At 36.5% G+C, this 26,129-nt stretch overlaps 1 protein-coding gene across 3 annotated transcripts in view; it reads right to left on the reverse strand.

Moving 5' to 3' along the window:
- DACH2 (dachshund family transcription factor 2) overlaps positions 1–26,129 on the reverse strand; it is a 319,796-nt gene that overhangs the window by 100,274 nt on the left and 193,393 nt on the right. For all 3 annotated transcript variants that reach the window (XM_076347010.1, XM_076347008.1, XM_076347011.1), the window contains one exon: positions 8,592–8,723. In XM_076347010.1, coding sequence (XP_076203125.1) covers positions 8,592–8,723 — 132 coding nt within the window. The remainder of the gene's footprint in view (positions 1–8,591; positions 8,724–26,129) is intronic.

Here is a 26,129-nt window from a genome sequence, read left to right on the forward strand (position 1 = left end):
ATTATAAGAAGACTGTTTACTAAAATTAAAAATAAAGTTAAAAGGTTAATGTACTCTTGTGATACACTTAAAGTAATGCTAAAATGTTTTCATTTGAGTTTTTACTAGACATTATTTTTCTACTCTTTAAAATCAATCTCTTTGTTCCAGGAACACATTTCCTGTCAATAAAATGAAAAATGATATAGATTTAGGAGGATAGTGGTCTCAGCGTAGCATCTCTCATATTATTATTCCAGTATCATCTGTTACAAAGTAAGACCAATTCCCACATCTAATTACAAACAGGATTTCAGAGTCATTAAACAAAATACATTTCCATTAGTGCTGCTGTAAGAAGATAGGGGGAAAAATGAAGATTAGTTCATGCTGCACCTCTGTTTTTCAAGCTTTGAAGATTTAGACCTCTGCACTCTGAGACTATAAATTTGTAAAGGATCTGAAAGGTGACAGACATGTGAAAGCTCTCAATTCTATGCAGTTTAGCCATACTATTTGCATTTTGTCATTAGTTTATCTTTTGCTGCACTTAGTTCTGATAGTAGATATGGCAAGAATCTAGAGAGGTTGTTTATGATTACGCTGTGTACACCCGGAGGTATTTTATTTGGTGTTAGGTTAGGAAGGTGTTGTTTTTTTTTTTTAAATAGATATGAATCTTGATTTTCTATATTAAATTTGTTCCAGCAAAAGCTAGAAATTATTGTAAGGAATTCTCTTTATGGAAAAAAAAAAAAAAGTACTTTATGCTCTGGAAAAAAGGAACAGCAGTTCTTTGACTTCAAATAAGATAACAGCCAAAATATACTGAAGAAGCAGACTGTGTGACATGTTTAACTGTTGAAATATAAACTTACAAGTATATATATTCTCCATTCATAAACATTTAGCAGCATCTAATTGTCATGAATCCATTTAAAATATACCCTTGAGAATTGCCCACTCAAAAAGCATTCGCACAAACCAGAGCTTAGGCATTTAATAATAAGAACTTTTCTAAACAGAAGTCTATATAAGAGAATACCTAAATTTGCTTGATCTTTAAAATAGATTACATTAGCTTATGATGTTATATAAACATCAATTAATTTCATCCTGTGTAAGATAAGCATCAAAAATCTGAAACAGAAATTCCTCTCAAAGAAAAAGATACTTCAGAGTTACAGAGAAAAGCACAGAGAATTTCATTTTCAGAAGCTGTCCGAAGTTCTATTTCCTTTATCAGTTTTAAAACCACAGCCAGAGCTACTTCATATTTCTTGGAGCTGGGTGTCAGTCAATCCAAATATGTAAATAGTAGCTGATGAATCAACATTTATGTGTGAATCATATACATTTACTACAAAGTATTTACGTTCGTATTTAAATGAGTAAGAATACTTTTTAAAACGACAGTTAAAGTACTCGCATTCAATAGGTAACTGCTTAAGAATCTATCTAAAATGGGACTTTAAAACAGTTTGCAGGTAAGAAACAAATTCACTTTTGCACTCCACTGAAACTGTGGTTCACTAAAGCATCCTAAAATTCTTGGTATTAAATCCTGCCCGGTGGTGGGGTAACACAGCAGAAACTATCCACTGATATTCACTCTCCAAAAAAAACCCAATTTGCCAAAGAAACAAATATAGGTGCATCTTGTTTCCAAGCTTCACACACGGAGACTGGGTTCTCGGGATAATTGAGAGGGCCCACGAAAGCCATCACCATTAGGAAGAAACAGAAGAAAATGCAGCAGAATACAAACAAGGTACAACTGAACCAAACAGCTTCTCTCTTCCTGGCTAATGTTTGAGAAGCTGTATCTTAAAAAAGAAAACAGCACATCAACCTCTTCCTCCAGAATTATCAGTCGCTGGCTCCAGGAAGGCCTCACTTACATTATCTGCAAGGAACCCATTGCTCTGTATCATTCAGCAACCACGGCCATTTTCTGACAAGCAGCAATGGGTAAAGCTTTTTAAAGCCTCAGTGTTACGTGAATATTTTAGTTCCTTCACTCCATTTTCACTGAAAAAGAAAGCTTACAATTTCTTAGATATCACTTGCAAGTGGGTTCAAGAAACTTCCAAGAAAACACACCTCCAAACCTATGTATGGAAGCGCATCCTGAAAGCCACTGAGTTTCACCACTACGTGAATCTTCTGCAGGTATTATGGCCTTGAGATGAACGCTCTTACGCAGTGCTTGTCCTCGCAGCCAGTCACCTATGGGGCCACACATGCCTTCATTACCTGGAGAAGCTTCATTTGTACATCAGACTTCAGCATGCTGCTCCCTCGCCTCTGTGCTGTAAGGTAGCCCTGAAGAACCAGTGTCTTGTCCAGGGGCTTCAGAAGTTGTTGGTTTTTTTTTTCAGACACGCACTGTAACATGGCCCAGTCTTATTGCAGCTCCCCATCTACCCCAGAGAAACGCACCTCAGACTGATGGGCTGAACAGGAGCCACGAAGTGCTCTGAACGAATTTCTGATTCCCAGGAGATCTTTTAAGCTGTGTCTCTGCATGACACTGACCATCACTGCCTATCTCCCAGCCTGGTCCCATCGGCTGTGTAATACGTGTTATACCATGAGCCATGCTCACAGTACGTCATCATCTGCATGCTTGAGGAAAAAAAGCACATCAAAAATGTCATCCTCTTTTCTATCTATCCTACCTATCCTGGTGCTCAATCCATTTGTGTTCGATGGCTGTGGACTAACAGCTTGCTGCACTTCACTCGGCAAATAGGAAGGTCCACCTAGCCACTACGTGCTACTCTCAACTTCCAGCGTGAAAAGCAAGTATCTTCACACTCACCAGGACGAATGCAGGTACATGTCGAAAGAAATAGCACAGATGTCTCAATTTTTACGATGAAATGTTTTACTATTTCTATATTAGGGGCTGGGGTCAAACAAGCCTAGTTTTTGGATGAGATGGCACAGGAAACGAAACATATTAAATTCTCTCTTACTTCAAGACTGTATGTATTCCTCCTGGCAAAAGGACAATTAAAGAAAATTAAATGTATGCTTCACTAGCTTTTCAATTGATTCTAGAAATATTAATAGTAGTTTTGACTGGTTATATTTTTAAAATGGCATGAATGTTTTGTGTTCTTTAAGTAAAATTATCATTGAAACAATAACTCTCTGCTCATGTAACACAAAAATACTTGCTTTAACAACAGGAAAAATGACTTCATGAAGTCTGCACGGCACTCAAGGATTAAAAAAATCTGTTCTCTGGTCTTGTCATTTTTACTCTTACAATAAAATAACAGCCTCGGCATCCTGCTTTTTAGAATAAAAGACCTACCTCTTTTGACTTTTCAAGCACTTGAAAATTTTAAAAGAGAAAAACTAAAAAATGCTGACCGTGTAATAGCTGGGTATTCATGGTGGGTGGAGAACATGAAAGGTTACAATATGGATCTGTGCCTACGCGTTTCTTTTCAACTTGAGCAGCATCCTCCTGCTTCTGCTAACTCGGCAATCATACAGCTGACAGATTTCTGGGTTTTCTAAATAATGCATGGGATTTTCTTTTAACATGTCAGTGCAAAAGTATCAATTCTGCCCCTGTGTCGTTTGTGATGCTGATTTTCCTTGACAGCATTCCATTAAACCAATGAGTTTTTTCCCTCCTGATGGTTCCTTAAATATTCCTCTGAGTGATGTATTTGTGGTTTTTTAAACAGATTGTGAAGGATGTTTGCATTTATGAAAAAACTGCATGGCAGGTACTGAAGGGAAAAAAGGATAGAAAGATAACACTTTTTTTTTTCCCCTATGAAGAGCTTTTTCTCTGATCCTCATATGCCAAAAGCTAGGGTGTTTTTCCTTTCTTTCCTGCCTAACTTAGCTCCTTGTCTGGAAATTAAGAAACAAGACGCTACATACAGAATAACATTTTGACTTCCTAAGGAAATACCACTGAAACACTTAGTACTGTTTGACATCTCTCTTGGGAAAGCAAAACACATATATTAAATCACGCATGCTAACTCCAAAAGCCAACAGAAGGAAATAACTGCTTTATTCTTTACACTGAGGTTTTGTACAAACAGGTACTGTCATGGATTGCTATGCACTGATCCTTCTTTGCTTATGCAGCTTAAAGGATGTTCAGGTAATATCACCAATACTGTATTTTGCAATCTATCCTTCACGTTCCAGTATGTCCACAGTCACATACTTGTACAAATTACCTGCTGCCATGCTATTAAAAAAAAAGCTGATTTCAAATAAGTTGCAAATTTCCCTAAGCAATTATATGCTGATTTCCAGAATACACTTCACTTAGTATTAGTATTGCATGATGATGAAACAGATGATCCTTATGAACACTTTTGTGCAACCAGAGAGGTTTTGGTTTGTTTATCATATTTCTATAGAACAAGAAAATTGATTACGTGGCTGGGCTTTGAGATTGACTTGCCTTAGCTATGGCAACCCTCTGCACTCAAGGCAATCCTCAGATGTGTGCACTGATTGCCATCAACAAACCATCTCATCTCCAAGGACTCAGATGGAGTAGCCAAAAAGGAGGAATAGGATTACAAAGACTTATGGCTACTGGGAATTTGAGATTTCAGAGGGATTAATTTCTCCCACCTCCAGACACCTATGTCCCCAACTACATGGTTCTCTAAATTCAGCCTTCTTTCCCATATCCTACAAGAAGATGGAGACAGACACTAAGCCACAAGGAACAGCTAGCACAGATCGGCTGGACTGTGGGGCCAGAGAACCTATAGTGCCAGATTAAAGATGAGATTTTCAACTGCCTGAGAAGTTTGCTTCAACACTTCGTATGATGAGTAGGAAGGTGCAAAAAAAATCCTTCTCTTCTGCAGAGAGAGTGGAAGGAGGACATTAATGTTCAAATGTATAACAACATTATTCACAGCACTGTGAACTAATGCATTACTTCAATTAAAAAATACATGCAATTTTTTTTTGTACATTTTTTTTTCCACAGTTTCAGCATTGTCTCTTGCAGCATTTTTTTTTAATAAGTTATTTAGAATATTCCAGTACTAAACTCCACTACTACTGAGATTATTGTAATATCACAAAAAGGAGGTAGGTAGGACCTGACGGCAAAAGCATACCAGCTGGACTAGAAGCAGGAAAAGAAGTGGCACATTTACTCCCCACTTCCTTAGACACACTTGTAAGATTCAATTCCACACCTGTAATTTCCTAGAGGACAATATAATATCTGAGGAATTACAGTCAGTGATCCTGAGAGTTAAGAGTTCAGATTTTAAATTGATAGCATGAACAGATATTCTTGAAAAATTTCCATCATCATAGGTGCACACACACAGAGAAAGAAACTACTGAAGTGACATCCTAGGCATTACTAAAGAAGCAAATCCAAAATTATTTGACACTGACTTCAACAGATACAGATAGGGATTGAAATGAGTATGACAAGACATCCTCACCACTGTTTTGTTATACTAATAGCCTGTATATAATGACCCACTTCCAAAAAAATCTGGCAATAAAGTTTCAGGACTTAATACTGATCAATTACATTTTCAATTCAAAACAACCAACAGCAAAAGAGACTACTCCACTCATCTATCAGACTATGGATTGAGGAGGAAGGCACACATCCTAATGTGAAATATTTAGTAGTGGTGTATCTTATGCTCGCCAAAGGAAGTCAATGCGTAACACCGAGGTAAAAAAACCAACAATCTCTATAGTTGTTTTTTTAAGTAAAACTGCAACCCTTCAAGTCTTTGTTACAGTAAAAAGAAAAAAAAATAAAAGGAAGCAAAAGGTCCTCTGCTCTGTATAACTATATTTCTGATTTGACAGCTACAATTATAATCATTCAGACATCTATTTCCCACAAACTCTCCACAGCCATAACCTTTAGTGATTAATTATAAAGTTTCAGGAGCAACAGTACATAGACTAATTTCCTAAAACAATAAAAGACAGAATTTCTCATTTGGAGCTAAATGAAACACGAACAGGTTGTTACTCATGCTGAAATCTAGATGCAGAGTCATGTTGCAACCATTACAGAAGCTATTAAACACAACCTCAAATCAGAGCAACTGTAGGTCTCTCTCCTAAAATAAAATGTTTTTCTCACTTATGAAGCTTCTGACTCCTTTGCTCTGTTCCTTTTTGCCTCTTCTTAGTAAAAAAATTTTCAAAATTCAATTTTCTTTCTCATTTCGCATCCCCATTTTGTTTTTAATAGTCATTTAAACTGTAAGAGTCTAGAGCAAAACAAACATTTGGTAAAGTTTTCATGCACACAGAATTATCATGGTGTTCTCTTCACAGTGAATCAAAGTTACAAAATGTCTATCAACTTCCAAACAAAATGCCCACTCTCTTCCCGCCCCACCTCAGTCTCCAATGAGTTTTCTATAGTGAATATTTGATAATTCCTCTGTTATTTTGTATAGTGAAATGTATAGTTAAAGTTTTACATTCCTTGCATTTTTGTTTTCCTTTTTGACACATCCTGCTGTACCTGCTTAATGTAAATCTTTAAAAAATGATCCTCCAATGAAGAGAGAAGCCATGCATTACAAAAACAATCCTAATGTTGGCATTGCAGATGCTAAGAAGAGCGTTAATTGTGATTTTTAATATGATTAGTAGTAGTTCTTTTTGTTAAGGACTTATTTCTCTGTCTGCAAGCAACATTGCACTTGATCCAGCAAATTTCCTCTTGGCAGTTCTACTGAAATAGGCAATGAAAAGGGGAAAGAATTGAGAAAAGATCTTTACACAACTGACACCATATCCTTATCCTTGGACCCCACTGTAACTTCAGCTAAACTCCATGGGAATTTTTCCAAATCTTCAAATTGGTATTGAGTCAGTTGTGGAACTCCTTGAGTTGCTAAACCACGGAGAACTTTCATTTAATATGCATATTCCTGGCGTATTGTTGAAAGGCTGGTATGATAGTCCCCCATAAAACTTGTCAACGAGGTACCTAAAATAATATTATTAACGTACTGAAGATTCTCCCCATATGAAGTATACAAATTTTGCCACATCAGGTAAAACACAAAACCATGAACATTCAAATTAGGAAGCTTTTGTACAGCAGCTTTTAAAAACCCTAATACTAACCCTGCATCTTTTCTGTTTGAAGCTTCCTTGCTTTTCTGTAAGAATTCTATCTTCAGTCATATTTCTTAGCATTCAGTGAAACTTCATAATTCATTTTGAACTATATACAGACTATAAGAGTTACACAGACTAAATATGCTTTTTTCAGTGCTTTTTTCCTGAATTCAATATGCACTAATTGATTAGGGTCTGAGAGGTGAATAAGAAATACATATCCTACATAATAGAAAGCTGGGGAAGGGTTTAATGCATGAATTAGAAGCCAGATTTCTTCAATACAGATGAGTACACAAAATTAGCAAAAGGCAATACCACTTTTGGAAAGACTGCTTTGTGCATAATTTGTCATGAATTCAAAGTTACTCCTTTAGAAAATGAGTCTAAGACCTCCCAGCTGCTGCTTTATTGGTCTAATAAATTACCATTTTGACGGTACAATGCATATACACTATACACCATCCAAGCAAGCAAACTGTTAGAGTGGCTTCGTCTTTAGAGACGCATGTGTGGCTTCACAGAGACGTGTGAATGCCAATGGGAGATCTGAATGCAATAAGGGATCAGACAATGCCTCTGCTCTTGAATTGATAATGAAAACAAAGGATGCGTAAGTTTCCAAAACGGTAAGAGTGTATTGTAGGATTGTTTGTGTCGAAAAAAGTGAGTCCAAGTGAACCTGCCCTTATTGTAATGGGCATCTAGCAGCTTTCTGAGACAAAATGGATCTATCTTATTCTAGGTCCTCTACACTATCCAAGTAAAAATATCTTCTTTTCACCTGAAAAGAACATTAGAATAAACAAAGAAGATAGCCTCTTCAAAGGATCCATTTCTGACTTAAACTTTGAACCCTACTGTTGTGAGGCTGGGACTTGGGGAGCTTAGTTCAAGTTTATACTAATGCTTATAGTAGTATAGACTGAACATATGTTCAGTGTCAGTGCCTTCTACGCAAGGTTATTCCAGCCAGGTAGGCCATAACAAATGTTTATCATGACTCTCCTTCCTAGCTGTGGCTTGCAAACATCCATTCAAGAACAAAATGCAGAAAAGCCAGAAAGTTGGTGATTTAGCATTCCCTGCTTTACCTTTCTCCAGTGAACTGTGGAACTCATGAGTTCCAACAACCTGACGTTTTGGAAACCTTCCATCATTTACAGGAAAACTCTAGACTCACTGTATTATTGCCAATAGAGAAGTCTTTTGTTACTACAAAAATATTTAGGGAACAGTTTAAAATGTCTGTATTCTAACATAATGAAAACAATCCTTCACCAGTACTTTTCAAAAAATTAATGAAGGTGGCTGTTAGGAGGAAAACTGGAGGCATACTGGAGGAATGGGTGCAGTAATTTTGATTTGACACTGACAGAGCAAAGCTTACAGAGCATAAGAGCCTGAGATAGATTTTTTTGTTTTGTTTCCCACGCACAAAACCAGGTGTTAAGAGCTCCCCTACAGCTCACATGCACTGCATGACTTACCTGCATTAGAATTGAGCTCTTCATTTTCTGATTCTGTTCCATTTTGACTTCCACTTCCATGAAGGCTATTCATTGCCATAAGTTTCATCTTCTGTAACTTCATAGCCTCTGCCATGGCAGCCGCTGTCAGACCTGGAAAAATATAAATAAATAAAATGCAGTATCGTACCATACAATGCAGCACTGAAAAATATGAAGAACAAAAGAATTCCTTTCAGTGAGAGTAAGTCACATAAATTCAATACACATTCTTAGTCCAGTTATGTGATGTTATTCTGAACACTGTCTTTATTTTAAAGTTGAGTTATTTCAGGACACCATTCTAGGGATTTTTTTCTTTTTAATTCTTTCATGTGTCTTTTTTTTTTTACATATATAGCATAAAGAAATATTATTTAATGGTATCCCTTTTGATTATACTCCTAAATATAATTTCCTGTCACTTTGATCATTTTGTCACTTTGATCACTTTCTCCTTGACTTATTTAGCTGCTACAAAATTTCCAAGTACACTAGTAAGATACCGTATTCCTTAATTTCAACAGCTCGAAGCCAATTAACATGGAACAATCACTGCTGTACAATTATATTATATATCCAAATATTCTTTTGCCTTTTTCTGAAGTCTGTTGGTTTGGATTAACATCATTGCTACTGGAAAATATTACATTGGAAATGTTAGAAAAGTATAATATGGGTAATTACAAACTCGATCTCACCTTTAACAGACCATTAAGACCAGCACAGATTTAGAGAATTAAGGGGGGCTAGTGGTAGAAGATTTTCAAGTGACTAAACCCCATTTAATTTCCAATAGTAAAACAGAAGAAGTAGAGTAGTGTCAGGCTACAGGTTACCATCATTACCATAATTTTTTTTATTATTTAGATTCCCAATATCTTTTTTCGTAAGAGTAAACTTTTTAAGTTTTATCATTTTGACTTGGTCAGTAAGAGATCAGATTTTCTTCCAGACAGTATCAAATTACTTTTACTCTGGGCAAGATGTGACTGAAAATATCTTATCTGAAGTTCATCTATCTTGCAGGAAGATATAGGGGATAAGGCCATGTAACCAAAAAGACCTCTACAGGTGTAATTGTTTATTCATTCAGTTATGGATTAAATGGGTTTATTGTCTTCCTCCCAGTATAGTATGACTTGCTTGTGTCATTTGCTAAAAAGCAAGCTAAATGCTTCATATCAGCTATCTTGTAATTGACTGTACAATAGTTCCACAAAATCACTAAATTGCATTTACCAAAAAACCCATGATTTTTGGTTGGTGGTGCACATTGCATCAACCCACAAAGATATCACACATCAAAACAGAATCAAATAATCTACTGTTTCTGCAAAGTACTGCTTACTGAGAGACTAGATACTGATTAAAATGAACTAATAATTTTCACATCCTATAATGCCACACATCCATAAATTAAAATGCTTTCTTTTAAAAGCTGCTATGAATTTGACATTTAGATTAGCTCTGCTGCTCCTATAATAGGCTTCACAAAAGTTCTCATTCTTTTAATATGACTTAAGTAAGCAAGCCATCAATAGACTCCAACTGCATGGAGGAGGGACATGTATTATCACATATGGATACAGCAATTCAGTTAACTTCAGCCAAGATATTCCTGATTAATATCAGTTAGTTGGAGATGACAGGTTACAAGATGGGAGTGACACAAGCACTCTTCTCCCCAGGCCGTCTCTCCTCCTCCTTCCATCTTGCCTAAGAGCCTCTCAACATTCACAAAAACAAACTGCAGTTACACACTCCTATATTCCCAAAGCACTGATGCCAGATCTAACAAATATTACCTATGCTAATTAGGCATTTGTTTTACTGTTTTGTCATTCATACATGAAAAACTATATTGATTTCATTATTAATATACACTAAATACAAACATATGAAAATAAGTCCAAAAAACATCATCAACAGTCTTTTAGGTCATTTAACGCAGTCCTCACCTCATACAGAAGATTACTATCCCATAACAGTACTCACTCTTTATTTAAAGATAATTTTTTTTCTAACACCCTTTAAAGTTCTTTTGCAAATGCTACAGGTTTTTTAACCAAGCAGATACAAAATCCTGATGTTTAAACTCCTGTTTTTACAAATTCTCTGGCTGACACGACTCACACTTAATCCATCAAAGAATACATCTTCAATGATAAAACTATTCACATACTTTCTGGAGAAGATGAAATAGTCTATAAACTTTTCAGCTTTTTTCCTAAGAAAAGGAAGTGGGATTGCTCTTTGAGTGAATTTCATGTTATTTTCAGGAAGTTCAAAAAACAAGCATCAGCACAAGTCTTTTGAGGAATTTACTGTTTTCAAGATTTCCAGGCACCTGTGTGATTTGCCTGCCTACCTGCACATCTGCACTTTTCCTCCTTATCCCAATCAATTCCAAGTTTTGAGGTACAACCATCACTAAAGCATTTTCAGAACTTGTACCCACTCACAGCCTACTCTCTTTTCACTTTATAATTCTAATCAATTTGCAAAGAATTCACATTTATTTTAAAGGTTACAGAAAAACCAGAATCTGAACATGGAGTTTTTTTATCATAACATTGTATCATTTGTATGTACCCAAATATGTATAGATGAACCAATATCCCAGTAAATATTTTCATCTGGCTTAGTATTTATACAGGTTCTTCATACTGTAAGTCATAAAACTTTACTTAGTTTAAATATACAAAAGAGTAAAGAAACTATTCATAAGGAGATAAACAGGGAATGGAAACTGAATTCAGACCTTTAGTAAAATGTTCAGTGAAAAGACAAGACCAAAAATTATCCAGGGCACTGTATAAAAAAAAACCCCAAAATCCACAAACTTCTACTGAACAGTTGTATCAGAAGCACAACGAAGGCAGAAAAGGTAGCGAGGAACAAACAGAAAAGAATAAACACAGTCCCAAAATCACCACGATGCTGCCTGCAGAAATTAAAGGTAATTATTGTCAGGCATTTTTGAGCTCCCTAACCAGACACAGCTGCCACAAGGACAACAGCCAAAAAACAGTGATGTATCAGAAATCTATGCTGTGCCATCTGCTACACCAAAGTCACTCTATTTCAGCATTAAAGGTTTAAAGAGTAAAGCACAGTCCTAATGCAGAAAGCACTACAGCCTGAAGATCCTGAGCAGTCAGGCATAAACTTGAAGCAGATATAGCCAATACTATCTCTAAGCTTAGTATCAGCACGGTATTTATACTCTCATTCACTTATTCCCCAGACTATACTATTTCTTACTTGAATTGTGATAGCAGTAGAAGCCCCAGAATCTGACTGTATAAGGCACTTTAAAAAACAGTGTACTAATTCTTCAGCATTTCTGAAAGCTAATAAAATTGAGGTTAAAGCAAATGGTTTCAGCTGTAAGGGTGTGCTACTGATTGAAACGATGGAAGAAAACGTACAGCAAATCACCCATTGGCATAATCTTCAATTAAGGCTACTGCCACGGCTGACATTACTGAAGCTACTATTTAATTTAACTATTAATAAAACTCCTTTCTATAATTGACTCAGCTCTGGCTAGCTGTGGCAAAGAGGGCTATTCTTCAAGTGACTTATCTAAAAATCTACAAAGAACTGAGGAATCATTTCCATCCTCTCGGATAAATCATTATCAGCAACAGAATCTCACTTAGAGTACCTCACTTTGAAAAATGTACTTGAAAACTGCTGTAATGTATACATCTATCCCTCTACTTTCACCTTAAAAAAAAAAAGGATCACTAGGAAAAGCGACACGCTGGATTACATACTTCAAAGCTTTCTTTTTTTTCTCTCCATTTACACTTTAAATTTCCCTTCCTTCAGTTATCTTCTGCCAGCTGTGATTACTCACTAAACACCCAGGAAATAAACAACTTACCACTTATTACCAAACACGTACAACCTTTACAATACTAACAACAACAACAAAAAAAGCATGAGTCTCATCACAGTTGCAACGATTTGTTTCCAAAACTGCTCGCAACCATGCGGCCAGTGGAGCTAGTCCTGCTAACAGTAGCCCACAACCTACCAGCTGCCTCGGCTGAAAGACAGCAGCTCCTTGAAGAGCTGGTAGGGATCTTTAAGAGAGACACATCAGCACTAATGCAGACATCTCGGAGCCATGTTCTGGGTCAGCTCTCTATATATGAATCTTGATTACAATTGCATAACAGATCGTGGTGGTGTGCGCTCGGGTACACCTGCATCATGCATATGGCAAAACAACCAACTGCCATTAGTAATCTTCATTCCATAATTTCAGTTTTGTCAGGACACTGTGTACTCTCCCTTTGACAAGTCTGCATAACTCTGCTGTACAACACACGAATTTAGCCCTTAAATAACCCTTCAAGGACACAATAACCAGCACACTTGATGCTCAGGTTGCACTGAAGTGAAATTCTGCAGTTGTATTCTGAGCCACAGTTAAAACATACCTAAGCACCAAACAGTTTTCCAATTAAGGTTTTTGATCCAAATTAGGACCATACTCAGCTTACTCAACGTGGCACGCCACATTGCTCTGGGGATGACCCGCTGCTTGTGGGGCTTGGAGATGGCATAGACCTGAATGTACTGTGAGGCTTGGTTGCTTCTCTGAGGGCTGGACCCACTGAACATGTCATCTGCTCCTAAAGGCAAGATACCTGTAGTACTTGAGAGGGTATGAAGACCAGAGAGGTTTCTTCATCCCTTGTCTGCATCCTATTAAAGTTAGTGGTTAATTGTTTACTCAAATATCCCCTACGCAGACAAAAAGACTACTGAAGATTATTCCCTGTGAAGTCTCAGGAATTATTTCAACAAAAAAAAGCATTTTTACTGCATGGCCCAAAGATCACAACTCCAAGGTCGTTTGTAGCGTATCCCTCTCAAGGCCAGTATCCCATTACAGGGCAGTGCCGAACCCACCCACTTCCCTTGAGCCCCAGGCAACAAGGGGACAGTGTCTCTTGCCTCCAGTAAACATCACAATTTACTGATTAGCAAATACCTTCTTGGAGACATAAGAAAGCAAAACTCCATTACATTCCTGCACTGAGGTACCTAGGGTGTCTTGCATGCAAGTGAATCCTCCATGTTTAACTAATGTCCACTCATTGAAAACTGGATTTTGATGGTGAATACAAGGACGCTGAGCATTTTAAGGTGACCCTGAGTATCTGCTAATCTTGCACTCTAGCTACAGCTATTTTTTTTCAGTTTCCTAATTAGTTAGACTGTGCCCCTTCTTCATATTAGTTTGAAAGCTTTTCTGTCAAAACTGTGAACAAGTAAATTAACTAAAGGAGAACTATGAGTAATCAAATCTTGAGGTTTGCAATTAATTAAATGAAACGGTGAGTCAGTGAACTGAAGAATAGTCTTATATTAAAACAAAACATTTAATTAAATTAACAGTCAACACATTGCAATTAATAATATTCAAAAGGAAAAATGAAAACCAGCTTAGCCTTGCCATATTATTTCAGTCTAACAGCCAAGCATTGTGCATCGGCTTGTTTGTTATTTGCATTCAAAGCTGCTATGGGTCAAGTATGATGTGCTAAAACAGGAATAATGAAACATCTGGTAGTATGAAATGTTAATACGAGACACCATATTGCAAAGAGTGAAAACAATTCTGAAACATCCAATAAATTAGGCCTTGGAAGACTGAAAAGGATATGCTTTCTTTCCCATGTTCTTCAATAAGGAAATTAATAAAAATAAATACATATAATGTACTTTACGTTTTCAGAATGCCTGCAAGAATTTACTAACTAATTTAAACATTCACATTAGAAAGTGGAGGCTTCTCTGTAGCTGAAATGAATCATCCTTGTTTAGTGATAAACAGGTAGGTAAAACTCAGCTACTAACACGAAGGACAGTGAAACCAAATTCTTGAATAAGAACATTAAAATGACCAGAGTGTTAGAGCAGTTTGGAGACAGGTACAAACACGTAAGTCGTCTTATTGCAGATTTTTTCCATTTCTGTAAACTGACTCAACTAGAAACTGTAGGAAAGTTTTAGCTCTAGTGCATGTTCTGTTTTCAATGGCCGTTCAAAGATATCCTGGCTACTGTTTCAGATAGGTCATAATAATCCATCAATGTGAAACATCTGACAGACTGTAAGGAAAGAACTTAGTGAGTAATTGGCCACTGCAGGCAGAGGATGGGATTTCAGCATAAGCGCCGTAGTGCAAAGCTTTATCATGGGCTAAGTTGTGTGAGTATTCACCCCAGGCCCTGGGAGGACACTTTGGAGCCCAGACTGAAATCCATGCTACATCCATTTGACATCGCCAAGCTGAAATGTAGTCAATAGCCAAGAAATGTATTACAACAGTTGAGTTTCTTTCATCTGTTCTGATACCTGCAGCCAGTCGTTCTGATATTACAACCATATTTTAAAAATATGTTCTTTTCTCCCATTTTGCAACAGGAAAGCACCCCAAACAGCAAAAATTGATTTTTAAAGTAGAAAATTGGAAAGTATTTATACAGTGTCTATCCTGCTACGTGTTCAAAGTGAAAGAGAAAATAAAGACTGATTCTCTAAACACGTTCAGTTAATGAAACTTCAGAAACTACTGAAGATCATCCTTAGAAAAACATTTCAGGCAATAGTTAAAATTTTTGAGTTGCCTAATTTTTAAACACCACCACTTTAAAATGTCAAGAAACTATACTATGGCAAAAGTACCTTATTGAGGGAGAAAAAACCCAAACAAATATTACGCATATTTGTCAGGAATTGCGAGAAATTAATCTTCCACAGAGAAGCTCCAGTCAGCTCGCTTCTGCAGTGAATTGTCACACAGCCTTTACTTGAGAGACCTTATCCTTTGCCTTTGCGCAGCCCCTGAATATTCCCTACATAGCTTCCACTTCTGCAGCAGATAGATAGGGACAGACCTACAGATAGTCTCTTCATCATACAACCTTGCTTCCCCCACAGGTCAATCGATTCTCTATCATCAACCAAGCAGTTAGGCTGGGGAAAAAAACAGTATGTGATAATGTAATTTAAAGACTTTGCCAAATGATCAAGGGATCGGAATGAGGGTTGCACAAATGTTTCTGAATTTTTGACGGCTTGATTTTGCAGTCCTAGTAATTTTTGTTTAACACTGTGTGCTTGCTCACCTTATTTTAATTCTAAAATAGAATTTCATGCAGAAGTTCAGATGAGCATAAACAAGATTAAAACCTTTACACACCAAAACATCCCTGCCACTCCATGGAATAATTCACAGAAGTAACAGGTTGTCATTCTCTAATTTCACACACATTTAGGCAGTAGCAAAAGTCCTGATACTTACAAATTTGGGTGTTCACTTCAAAATATGGGGAGAGTTTGCTTTTCAGACGCTTTCAGCCCATGTCTGCCTCTATTCTTTAGGCTTCTCACCCCAGTTATAACCTCTGTGTTTCGTATAGCCTAATGTTATTCTCCTGATACCCACCTGAAAGATTGGAAACATTTTTAACATGAACATCTTCCATCAAGTCTCTGTACCTGAGATACTTCATATCCTTGATCCACATGAAGATATGATGACCAAAGACCTGTCAGATTTCTTGTCTAAACCCAAGGGGCTCAGTTAGACGTATATAGAATTATAATCCCAAATTTGTGCTTAAACCTATGTTAACATGAGCACTCATGTTCAAGCTGATGCACAGCAATACTCAACTACGCATTTTACAGATGACTTATATCCAAAAAGGTAGCCGGTATCTTATGTCAAACAAAACTGCAGCTTACCTTATCGGAAGGAAACAGAAAAATCAGAACTACAGAGAGCACTGAGAGGGTTATATTAATTTTTTTCCTTCATTCTTACAGTGTCTCATGAGAATTGATTAATTTTGTGACATTTTCTGCTCTTTTTTACAATCTATGCCATGAGAATGATTTGTCAAGACTGTAATGCGTAATACTTTTAGTATGCTGCACTACTGTGACCTTTACCTTCTTCTGTATATTTGATTGACTGACCACCCCACTTTTGATCTACAGGTTTCAGAAGATGGAAGCATTCATGTGACAGATGCGTCAGCCACAGAATTATTGCTGAAAAGATCACAATCACTTTATACAGATAATTTCTATGTTCTCCTGTGCATATCTGATGCAATTTTAGTCATGTCATTGAAAATGTTCAACATAAAATGAAAACTCTTACACTATGTGGCATACTTAAAAAGTGTTTTCATACATCAAAAGAGTGACAAATTAATGCATTAGGACTCAGATTTCAGTAAGGATAACACAGGTTAAACTAATGCTCATAATCATCCAAATTCTCAAACTATCCGCTTATGCTTTTATAATGCTGTCATAGACTAAAGATTACAATGCTTCGAGGTAAGGACTTGAAAAATTAAAAACTAAACCAGAAATGTTAAATTACCTCCCTGAGAGCAACATATGAAATAAATTCCATTTATAGGAAAAAAATGTTAACTCCAAAGCGCTAAATATTCAGAGGCCACAGGAAAGAATACAAAGGTGGTTATCATCAGCCCCAAAAGGAAAATAGACCTTTGACACAGGTCTCACAACCTGCAGAGCAGGAATGCTTCGGTAACTTCAGGAATTCTTTCAGTATCGGGACAAATAAGGATATTGGCACGCACTGGCACCCGGCCAGCGCTACGTCATCCAGCGGCGTCACCCAGGTGGGCAATCTCAGATCTACTTGAGCCAGATTCAAAACAACCTGGACTGCCCAACAGCCCGGAAAGCTCACACACAGGGAGGGCCCTGGATGCACTAACAGGGCTTAATGGCCACCTTCTCTTGGGCTTCAGAGCTCCGTGCATTTGCTTCTGATTGCAGGACTTAGATATCCATTTTAGAATACATTCAGGTTCATGGGAACTTAAAATTATGTTATAAATACATTTAAACCTAATAGCCCTCATATTCACCATGGACATTCTATAATTTCTCTATCATTATAGAAGTCTGTCATGGTGCATGTGCTGCCATCTGAAATTAGAATTATCTGTTGTTGTTTTTTTCTCTCCACATTTATTCCTTTCCCATTAAATCAATTTCTGTGGGTTTAAAGCACTTGTCCATAAGCGGTAATGATGGGGAAATAGCTGAAGTTTTTGGAGGTCCTTTCAGTTAAGTACCAAAAAGTCTGAAAGCTTATCTGGACTTGGCACAAATCTCTCGAGTTTGTAAAATTAATTGGGCTGGAAGGTCTTCTGAGAATCAGGATATCTTTGTGAGTGATTTCAAGCTGCTTCCTACTTGTGATTGGAAAATACCATACAAAATTTTTTTTTTGTATCAGATGGCACAACTCAGCTATGTCCCAGCTGTCTCAAATCACAATTTAAAAAATGGTGTATTTCAAGGATTTTAAGTGAATACTGAGTTCCATAAATTCATTGTACTATAGTATTTCAGATGAAACCTCAACATACTGTCAAGATCAGCACTGCTGTTAGAGACTGGATTGCTAAAATATTACCGCTGCTAGCCACTGTTCACTTCAGCTGGACCAGCCTGACCAATGCTATGGGCTTTCGAGGCTCATACTGCACAGATCCCTTACCCAACCCCTCCTAGAAGCTGAAGTGTTAGAGGGAAGAAATGTTACTCCAATCTTTCCTCAGACGTTTTCACTGAACTGAAACCGAGCAAATAATAATTTTACATTATTACTCACCAAGCTACAAACAGCAGCAGTGAGCTCCCTCTTTACTCAAGATGGCAACCGCACCATAGAAACTTTGCTTGCAAATGAACAGCAGAAATATTGTGAACAAGGCTCCTCGGCTTACACAACTTTGTAGAATCATCCCCTACATGGTATTTCTTCCACATAATCAATTTTTCAAGACCTCTGCCAGAATAGAAACTGAATGCTATGATAACACAGCTACCACTGCTCTTAGTTACTTAAGGCTGAGAAATTTGTGGCCAGTTCATAAAAACCACTAAAATACTATGCTTATTTGAAGCACAATAACCTAAGCAATGAAAAGAGGGGGCCCATGCACTCCTCTTCAAATGGCATTTAATTAACGCAACCTCAAAAGATGCAAGTTCGAAAGCAGCATCACTTAAGAACATAAATTCATGGAATATTCTTCCGAGAGCTATAATCACTTTCCAATTCTGGCTGTTGAATGAAAGCGAAATATTAGTGCTTTAAGATCATTTGAAATACCACAGCTTATTCACAGTGAAAAATATTTTTGGATGGTATTAAGATAGACTAGTAAAGCAGTAATGTCTCTGGCAAGAAAGGTAAACAGTTCAGTGAAAGTTCAGGAAATCAGCGACACAGGCTCCAAGCGGATCTCCAGCTTTAAGGTAGAACCTACCACGTTTGCAATTAATATCAATCTGACACAAGATGTAGAATATAGTGCAGAAACATGAATTAACTTTTCTTGCAATAGCTGATTCATAATTTTCCCAAATGAATTTTCCATTAATTGTTCAATGTAAAATAAAGTAACGCATGGGGGAGCAAGGACTAGACTCTAGGTCTCCACCTCCTCAAATGAAGATTCTATCTACTGTTGCGTTATGATCTCTTTCTCTATACACCCTTGGCATAGCAAAACCTGTTTGGGTTTTGTTGTTTTTTTTTTTTCTTTTTTAAATTCAGGGAGTGGAAAAACGCATCCATCTCAGTTATAACCTGATGCTTCACACAGTCATCAGGAATGTAGCTTTTGCCACAAAGTCCCTTTCACCAGTATTGATTATTTTAAGTGGGATTCTGTGGCGAGTTGGCATTAGTGGTGTGTTATGGCATATACAGGCCATGTATTTCTTCTTTCTAAGAAGAAAATGAGATATTTTAGATTAGTTTATTTTTATTTCAGCAGGGTTTGGACAGCAATCCAATTGGCTGTACTTGGGAAAGGACAAGCTTTCATGCAACTTTCCAGCAAATTTCTGTGAGGCAAGAACAACCACGTCAGGCAGCAAATGCTGCCCAAACACTTCCTCGGCTCAAAGCTGAGTTGCTGCTTTGGACACCTTCTGCAAATGGGTGATAGATATGTGAATTTCTAATACTGCAAAGGAAAAAAGAGGAGGCAGCCCACAGGCTGGAGAAACCAGATTCTAGCTATGTTTAGACCACAGGTAAAGAAACACAAAGAGCTGTATATTCCTCTGGGGCATAAATTAATGACACTTGATCACACAACCAGAGAGCATATGGAACATGATTACAGAGGAGTGTGTACCTTAACTTTTTCTTTTTTTAAGATTTTTTTACTTCTGATTGTTCTGATCTCTCTGTTTTTAAGTTACTTCCATATAATTTTGTTGAAGCTTACGCATGCACATTTACTCACACAAATAACACAGGAGACAAATAATTTAGTCCCAATAGGTTAAGATCTTCTTTGTTTATGAAGTTATGCCATTTTATGCTATGCAAGGTAAAGAACATTTTTCAAAGCTGAGACACTGGCTGGAAGCTTATTTTCTTGTTCCAGGTGGTGAATAAAAATAACACGTAGAAGATGAACTACACCATTTTTTAAATCTTTAAGGATGTGTCTCTACTCATTGGTCAAGCTGAATTAACTTGCAGCCCCCAAGCCAAATGGAGGCTCAAGAAGGAGAGGAATAATTTAGTCACTGAACTGAAACACTCAGTAATCTAAATTTATGCAAATATTCTCTTTGCCCTTGCAAGTCTTTACAGATAAACTCTACTGGTCTTTACTCCCCAGTTTGCATCAGTATAGCAGGTTCGTTTCTTCTAAAACTATGGCAACAAACATTTTTAGCTTAGGTTTTGTGCAACTATTTCAGCAAAGTACATCCAGATCTTAAAATAGATTCTCAGATTTTTTTACTCAAATTAATTAAATTTACTTTAAAAATAAAAATATATTTAATATAGATGATGTCCAAGATATATTGAAATTTTTTTTAGCCAATTCAGAAAAATATTGCAGGTATCTATTCATCTTGCTTTTCAGGAAGTCTAGATTATATAAGTAACCCCTTGCAAGCATTCCCTTTAAAATTATTATACTCTGCAGTCCTCAGCCTTTTCTCAATGTTAATACTGTACTATTTGCAGCTATCTTTTTAGAGCTGAGACGTTTAAGCCTACTTTAAGGCTTTTTCCCACATTGACAGATTGAGTATCATATATTATTATAAACTTATCTAGGTAATATTCCAATGTGTTTCCAGTAAGCGTTTAACTCTGGTTTTAGAAGTTTAATATGCGATACATCTGTCAATTTAATAGTTTATTAAAAAGACATTCTGTTTCTTCTATAGATATTGCTTTTAAATAATCTTTTCAGTATTTATCTACTATATCCTTTAATTGAGATTTCCCTGACAGTGGCACTACATTGATACGAGTAGGTTTAATAGGAAAGTTGTTGTGGATTAATTAATAATTGACCAGTTTACTACGTTAAATATAAATCTTAACTGCAATTTTACTCCTCTATATAGTTTTAGGAACCAGTATGTATTTAAAAAAGACCTACTCACTTCACTTAAGCTGAGAAGTGAATTTGAGACAGTTAGGCTGCCCTAATGTGTAGGAACTTACAGATGACCAAGAAACATCTTTATAATTCTATTCAGGAAATAAAGGATGTAATACCCACAATCCCATCTGTCCTTATTTCTTTCAAAAAGCCACTAAACTGCTCATACTTGAGAAGAAAATTAACCTTTTTACTGATTAATCACTAGGCAGCTTTGACTGGTGAAGAGAAAACTGTATTACAAATGAACAGCTACCTGTTATCAAATTACAAGGCGTTTTCATCAAAGGACCAAAAAATGCAGCACATTGACCAGTTAACATGTTTCCACTGACCTGGGGGGATTTTTCCAGTTAACAGCTTCTGAAGAATGCTTCCTTTTGATTCTTGTCTCTGACACAAAAATGATTGTCCCATTTAACCACTGTTCTATCACATACATCAGAGAATCCTATTTACTCACACACTACTGGAACATTAAAACACAATAGTGTGATTGTCTCTGGAAGAAAATTTTAAAGATTGACTTTTTTTTCTTTTTTGTAAAAAAGGGAGTAAGATCAAAAGCTAACTTTAATAGATGTTTGACTAAGGTCATACTCCTAGGAAATGGAACACTGAAGATGAAAGAGAACAAATAGATTTGGCTTTTGATCTCAGCCAAATGCATTTGGCATTGTTTAGCTTTTATAAAATACTTAAACTTTAGGCCATATCATGACTAAAATGAATTGGTTGAAGTCCTGAGGTTTTAATAGTTCAGAAACATTAACATGTACCAACATTTAGAAAAACTTCTTACGTATTTGGCTAGATTTTTTTCTTAGGGGAATGAAGTCAGGTCAAACCTGACTGTTGTTGCTAGTGCTAAATATGTATAAACAATTTGAAGAATTTATTTTCCTAATCATAGGCAAATTTATGAGTTATTATCCACTAGTGCTGTTAAATCAGGACCACTGGTATTCCTAGTAATAAATTTTAGGGGAAAGTGCAGAGCACTGAGAAAAGGTATTGGAATTATTCAAATAAAACAAAAAACTGTGTCCCTAGCCAAGAGTGCGTATCAGATCCTTTTACCAAATTGTTTCAGAGTTCTAATCCTCCTAAAAAGTATTGTGGACATCCAAATTTGTAAACTAAATAGTAGTAAGGGAGGAATGGATTACAATCTACAAACTATTACTTTCAAATTCTTCAGTAATAATAGTGTTTGCTAACTGAAGACAGCTTGCTTAATTAAGGAAAAAGATGAGATAACATTCATTAAAGCAATATGCTTAAAGTATTACTATTGTTAGAAAAAAATTAATTATCATTAGCCATTAGAAGCACTGCAAAAACCTATATACCACTTAGTAGGCTACACAGTCAAAATTTACAAAGGAGTTACATCAGCCCGGCAGCTCAGCCCCCTGATAAACAACAGTGATGGCAGGAAACGCCCCAGCCCCAAGCTTCAAATTGCCTTTTTAAAGTTTTGATAAGAATTAATGATTTATACCACAAAATATATTACAATAGAAAATACTGTATCTGTGTTATGTAAGCATTTGGCCTTAGGAACTATACAGAGATTATACACAAGGGAAGAACTTCCTGATCTTACTTTCAAATTTATATTATATTACTATACTGTAACAATTATAAAGAACTGATAAAGAGCTGAGAAATTCCAAAGATGTAAGGTCAGGTATTTATCACCATTAAAGGAGACATATCTGACCACAAACCCTAAAAGTAACCTAGGGAAGGAAGAGGTGATTTCCCGTATACTTCTCCACTCATCACATGTCTTTCTCAAGGGCCACTTAAAACAAAACAAAAAGGCACAAGAAGCCTCAGCATTTGCTCTCAAACATCTAGCCACAAATTAACCACACCAAGCAATAATTCATTCATTGTTTCTTTATACAGTTTATCTCTTAAAAAGGGAAAATATCATAGGCTTCTCCCCACCTTTTTGAAAAAAAGGACATGGTTTATTAGTCCTTTTTATATTATTTATTACTTTATGTATGATATTTCTGCTGCTGAGGCAATACATATGATTTGCTGAACCCACCCGGACACCGAAGATCTTTGCAGACCAGAAAACCCAGTAAGTTTAGATCTTACTCTCCCAGGTACAGAACACCTGCACCCAGCAATATTTTAGCTATGTCATTCTCAAGTATTACAAATATGCACCTCCCTTTATGTACTAAACCTACCTGCAAAATCCTGCCATCCATCACAAATAAAGCTTTTTCTGTTTCTCAGCACCTCAGTTATTTCTGTTTACTGTCACAGAAAGACTTACATGTTCAGCCAAACTGGAACCTCATCATTCATATTCTACCCAACTTCAAATGCAAGCCAGTATTGATCTACACTATTGCAGACGTGATGCTTAAAAATCTCTGCCTTAAAACACAAGGATTACAAATTGAAAGAAAAAAAAACAAATCTAAAAAGACAGCTAATTTTTAAACCAACAAAGAAAAGCTATTCAGAGAAGTATTAGAATATCTTGTTTTCAAGGACAGAAAACGCTAAAAATACATTGAGGATGGAAGCCATGGAAGCAAGCTGGGTATTAGCTTAAGTGTAAACGTGCATTTTAGACAGTGAGGTTGAGTACCCACCCCCTGTCTCTCTGTCTAGGCAACAAAGAAGTAGGATGTGAAAGAATCAGATGGTGAGAAATGGAAAATGTGGGACAGTCACTGCTGGAGCCTCCCTGCCTGCTGCGTGAGAATATATGCTAAACCCCTATATTCCACAGAAATGCAGGAGCTGGGGGGAAAGGCACAAACACAGAGATTTATTGGACCTACTGTCAGTTCATGTGAGTTTGAAGATAATCTCAAAGTTGACAGTAATTACATATGTACCTATAGATATATACACACACACACTTGCGCATGGAGGGTTTTTTTCGCATATATATAATTAAAGCATTATATATATAAAAAAAATAAAAAAGCAAATATATATGCTTTCATTCTCAACAGTTTCTGTTGATCAAAAAACAGTACCCAACGTGGAATCCATTCCCTGTTTCCCTTCTTAGTTACATTTCTTCAGGCACTGAAAACTTTCTATTCTTGTAGCTAGGATTATTTTCACTTCTCTACCCTTAAGACATTAAGCCTACAGAACTGCAATAGATAATTTCCTTTGTTTCAAGAGCCAGACGCTTGTTATTCTGCAGCCCTTGTTTTTCTTGAAGGATACAAAACTTAAAACACTAATTATACACCGATTTAGTCATCACCACAATAGGTCTTGGTCTCATCCTTTTCACTGTCTAGCAGCACAAATTTCTATCTTGCGTTTTATACATTTCCCAGAGAAAGTATAAGTTTATCTGCAGATTAAACTATGGAATTTGTTGCTACTAGAATTTCCGAAGAAAGAAGCTCAAAATGAGAAAGGACTTCTTTATATGGAATATATAGAAGTTTGCTGAATGACAGAAACCAATTAGTAGAATACTATACAGATATTTCAGATGTATGGTAAACAAAGCTATCTCCTGAGTCTTCCAATTGTTCTACCGGTGGGCTCAAGTTTCAAAACACCCTGCTTCTTTAATAATAAAATAAATAAACTCTCCATAATCTTCTGTGTCTGGTTCTGTGCAAGAAAAAGAATTTACTAAAAAACAAGAGTGTATTTATGGATAAAAATGAACTTCTACCAAATAACACACACAAGACTATAAAGCAAAAATTAAGCAAAATAGCGCTTGATTAATTTGGTCCATAGTAGGAATATAAAAGGACCAGTCTTATCTGTTGGAACATATCATAAGACTGATTTATATTATGAACACTGAACTATTGAGATATATGCTTATATATCACATTTTGTAAGAGGCATCATGGGATCACACCATCTGGTATGAAGACATCAATAACGGCACCTTTTAAAAAATAACAGCCAGAAACCAAAAATTATCACTATGAGGTTTTCTTTTGTTTTCTTTTTAAATACGGAAATTTTCCAAAGAAGAATAGCAGCACAGAAAGGTGCAACAGAACTGAACCCAAGGCTTGGCAGCAGCGGCTGCTCCTTGCAGGCGGCACAGGAGTCCTCAGTGTTCCCACACCAGCGAGAGTCTTGCTGCTGGAGCACAGATCCTGCAGTAACAGGCAAGGGCAGACAGAGAATTACTGTGCTGCTGTTTCATTTATGGTTGCGGTAAAACGCTAGTCGTCTTAAAAGAATAATTTGCATTAGGTAACATCATAGATAAAAATACTTAATTAAAATATGTTAACTAGCTCCATGATTAAAATATCCCGTAGAACTGCTTTCTCCTAAATAATGTAAAACCTAGTAGAACATATGCTGCTGTATTTTGCTTATTCATTGCTGGAAGAAATCCACAACATTGAAAAGATACACTCTCACATTATATGCACGTCTAGACACAGATTGAATTTGATCTTCAGGATATTCCAGACTCGGCAGTGCTCAGAACTGCGGTGATGCAATACAACTGCCTCCATCGAATTTCACTGCTGTTCTTAGGTGCTTAGCAGTAACACCTCTACAAACTACAATCTTAATATCTGTGTTATGATGATGTATGTGTGACAAAAGCATGCAGAAACTTTTTGCCAATTCTTCAGACAGCGAATTTGACTGGAATTGCCAAACCTCTGGAATTAGGACTGAGTCATGAAAGTGTCAGTGAGGAAGGGCACTTTTTTATCTAACAACTGTGAAGCCCTTTAGGCCGAGCAGAGTGAGAAAGAGATAGCATCTGTGCCAAGTTCGTATCTAATGTTTGTTGCCACAAACAAAACATTATAACACTATAAAATATAATCTGTAACTACTTCAACATATGTCCCTGTTGTTATTTACTACAAACTATATTTAAGGTACTCCATTGTGGATTCAAAGAGTGAACAAGTTCTGATAACTAAATGCACGCTCCTAACTTGGAAAAAAATTGCCCTGATTTTAACCATGGGTAAAGAGACATATTCCTATGTACATACTAATG

The sequence above is a fragment of the Aptenodytes patagonicus genome, chromosome 9, assembly GCF_965638725.1.
Source record: "Aptenodytes patagonicus chromosome 9, bAptPat1.pri.cur, whole genome shotgun sequence".
Classification (NCBI taxonomy): Eukaryota; Metazoa; Chordata; class Aves; order Sphenisciformes; family Spheniscidae; genus Aptenodytes; species Aptenodytes patagonicus.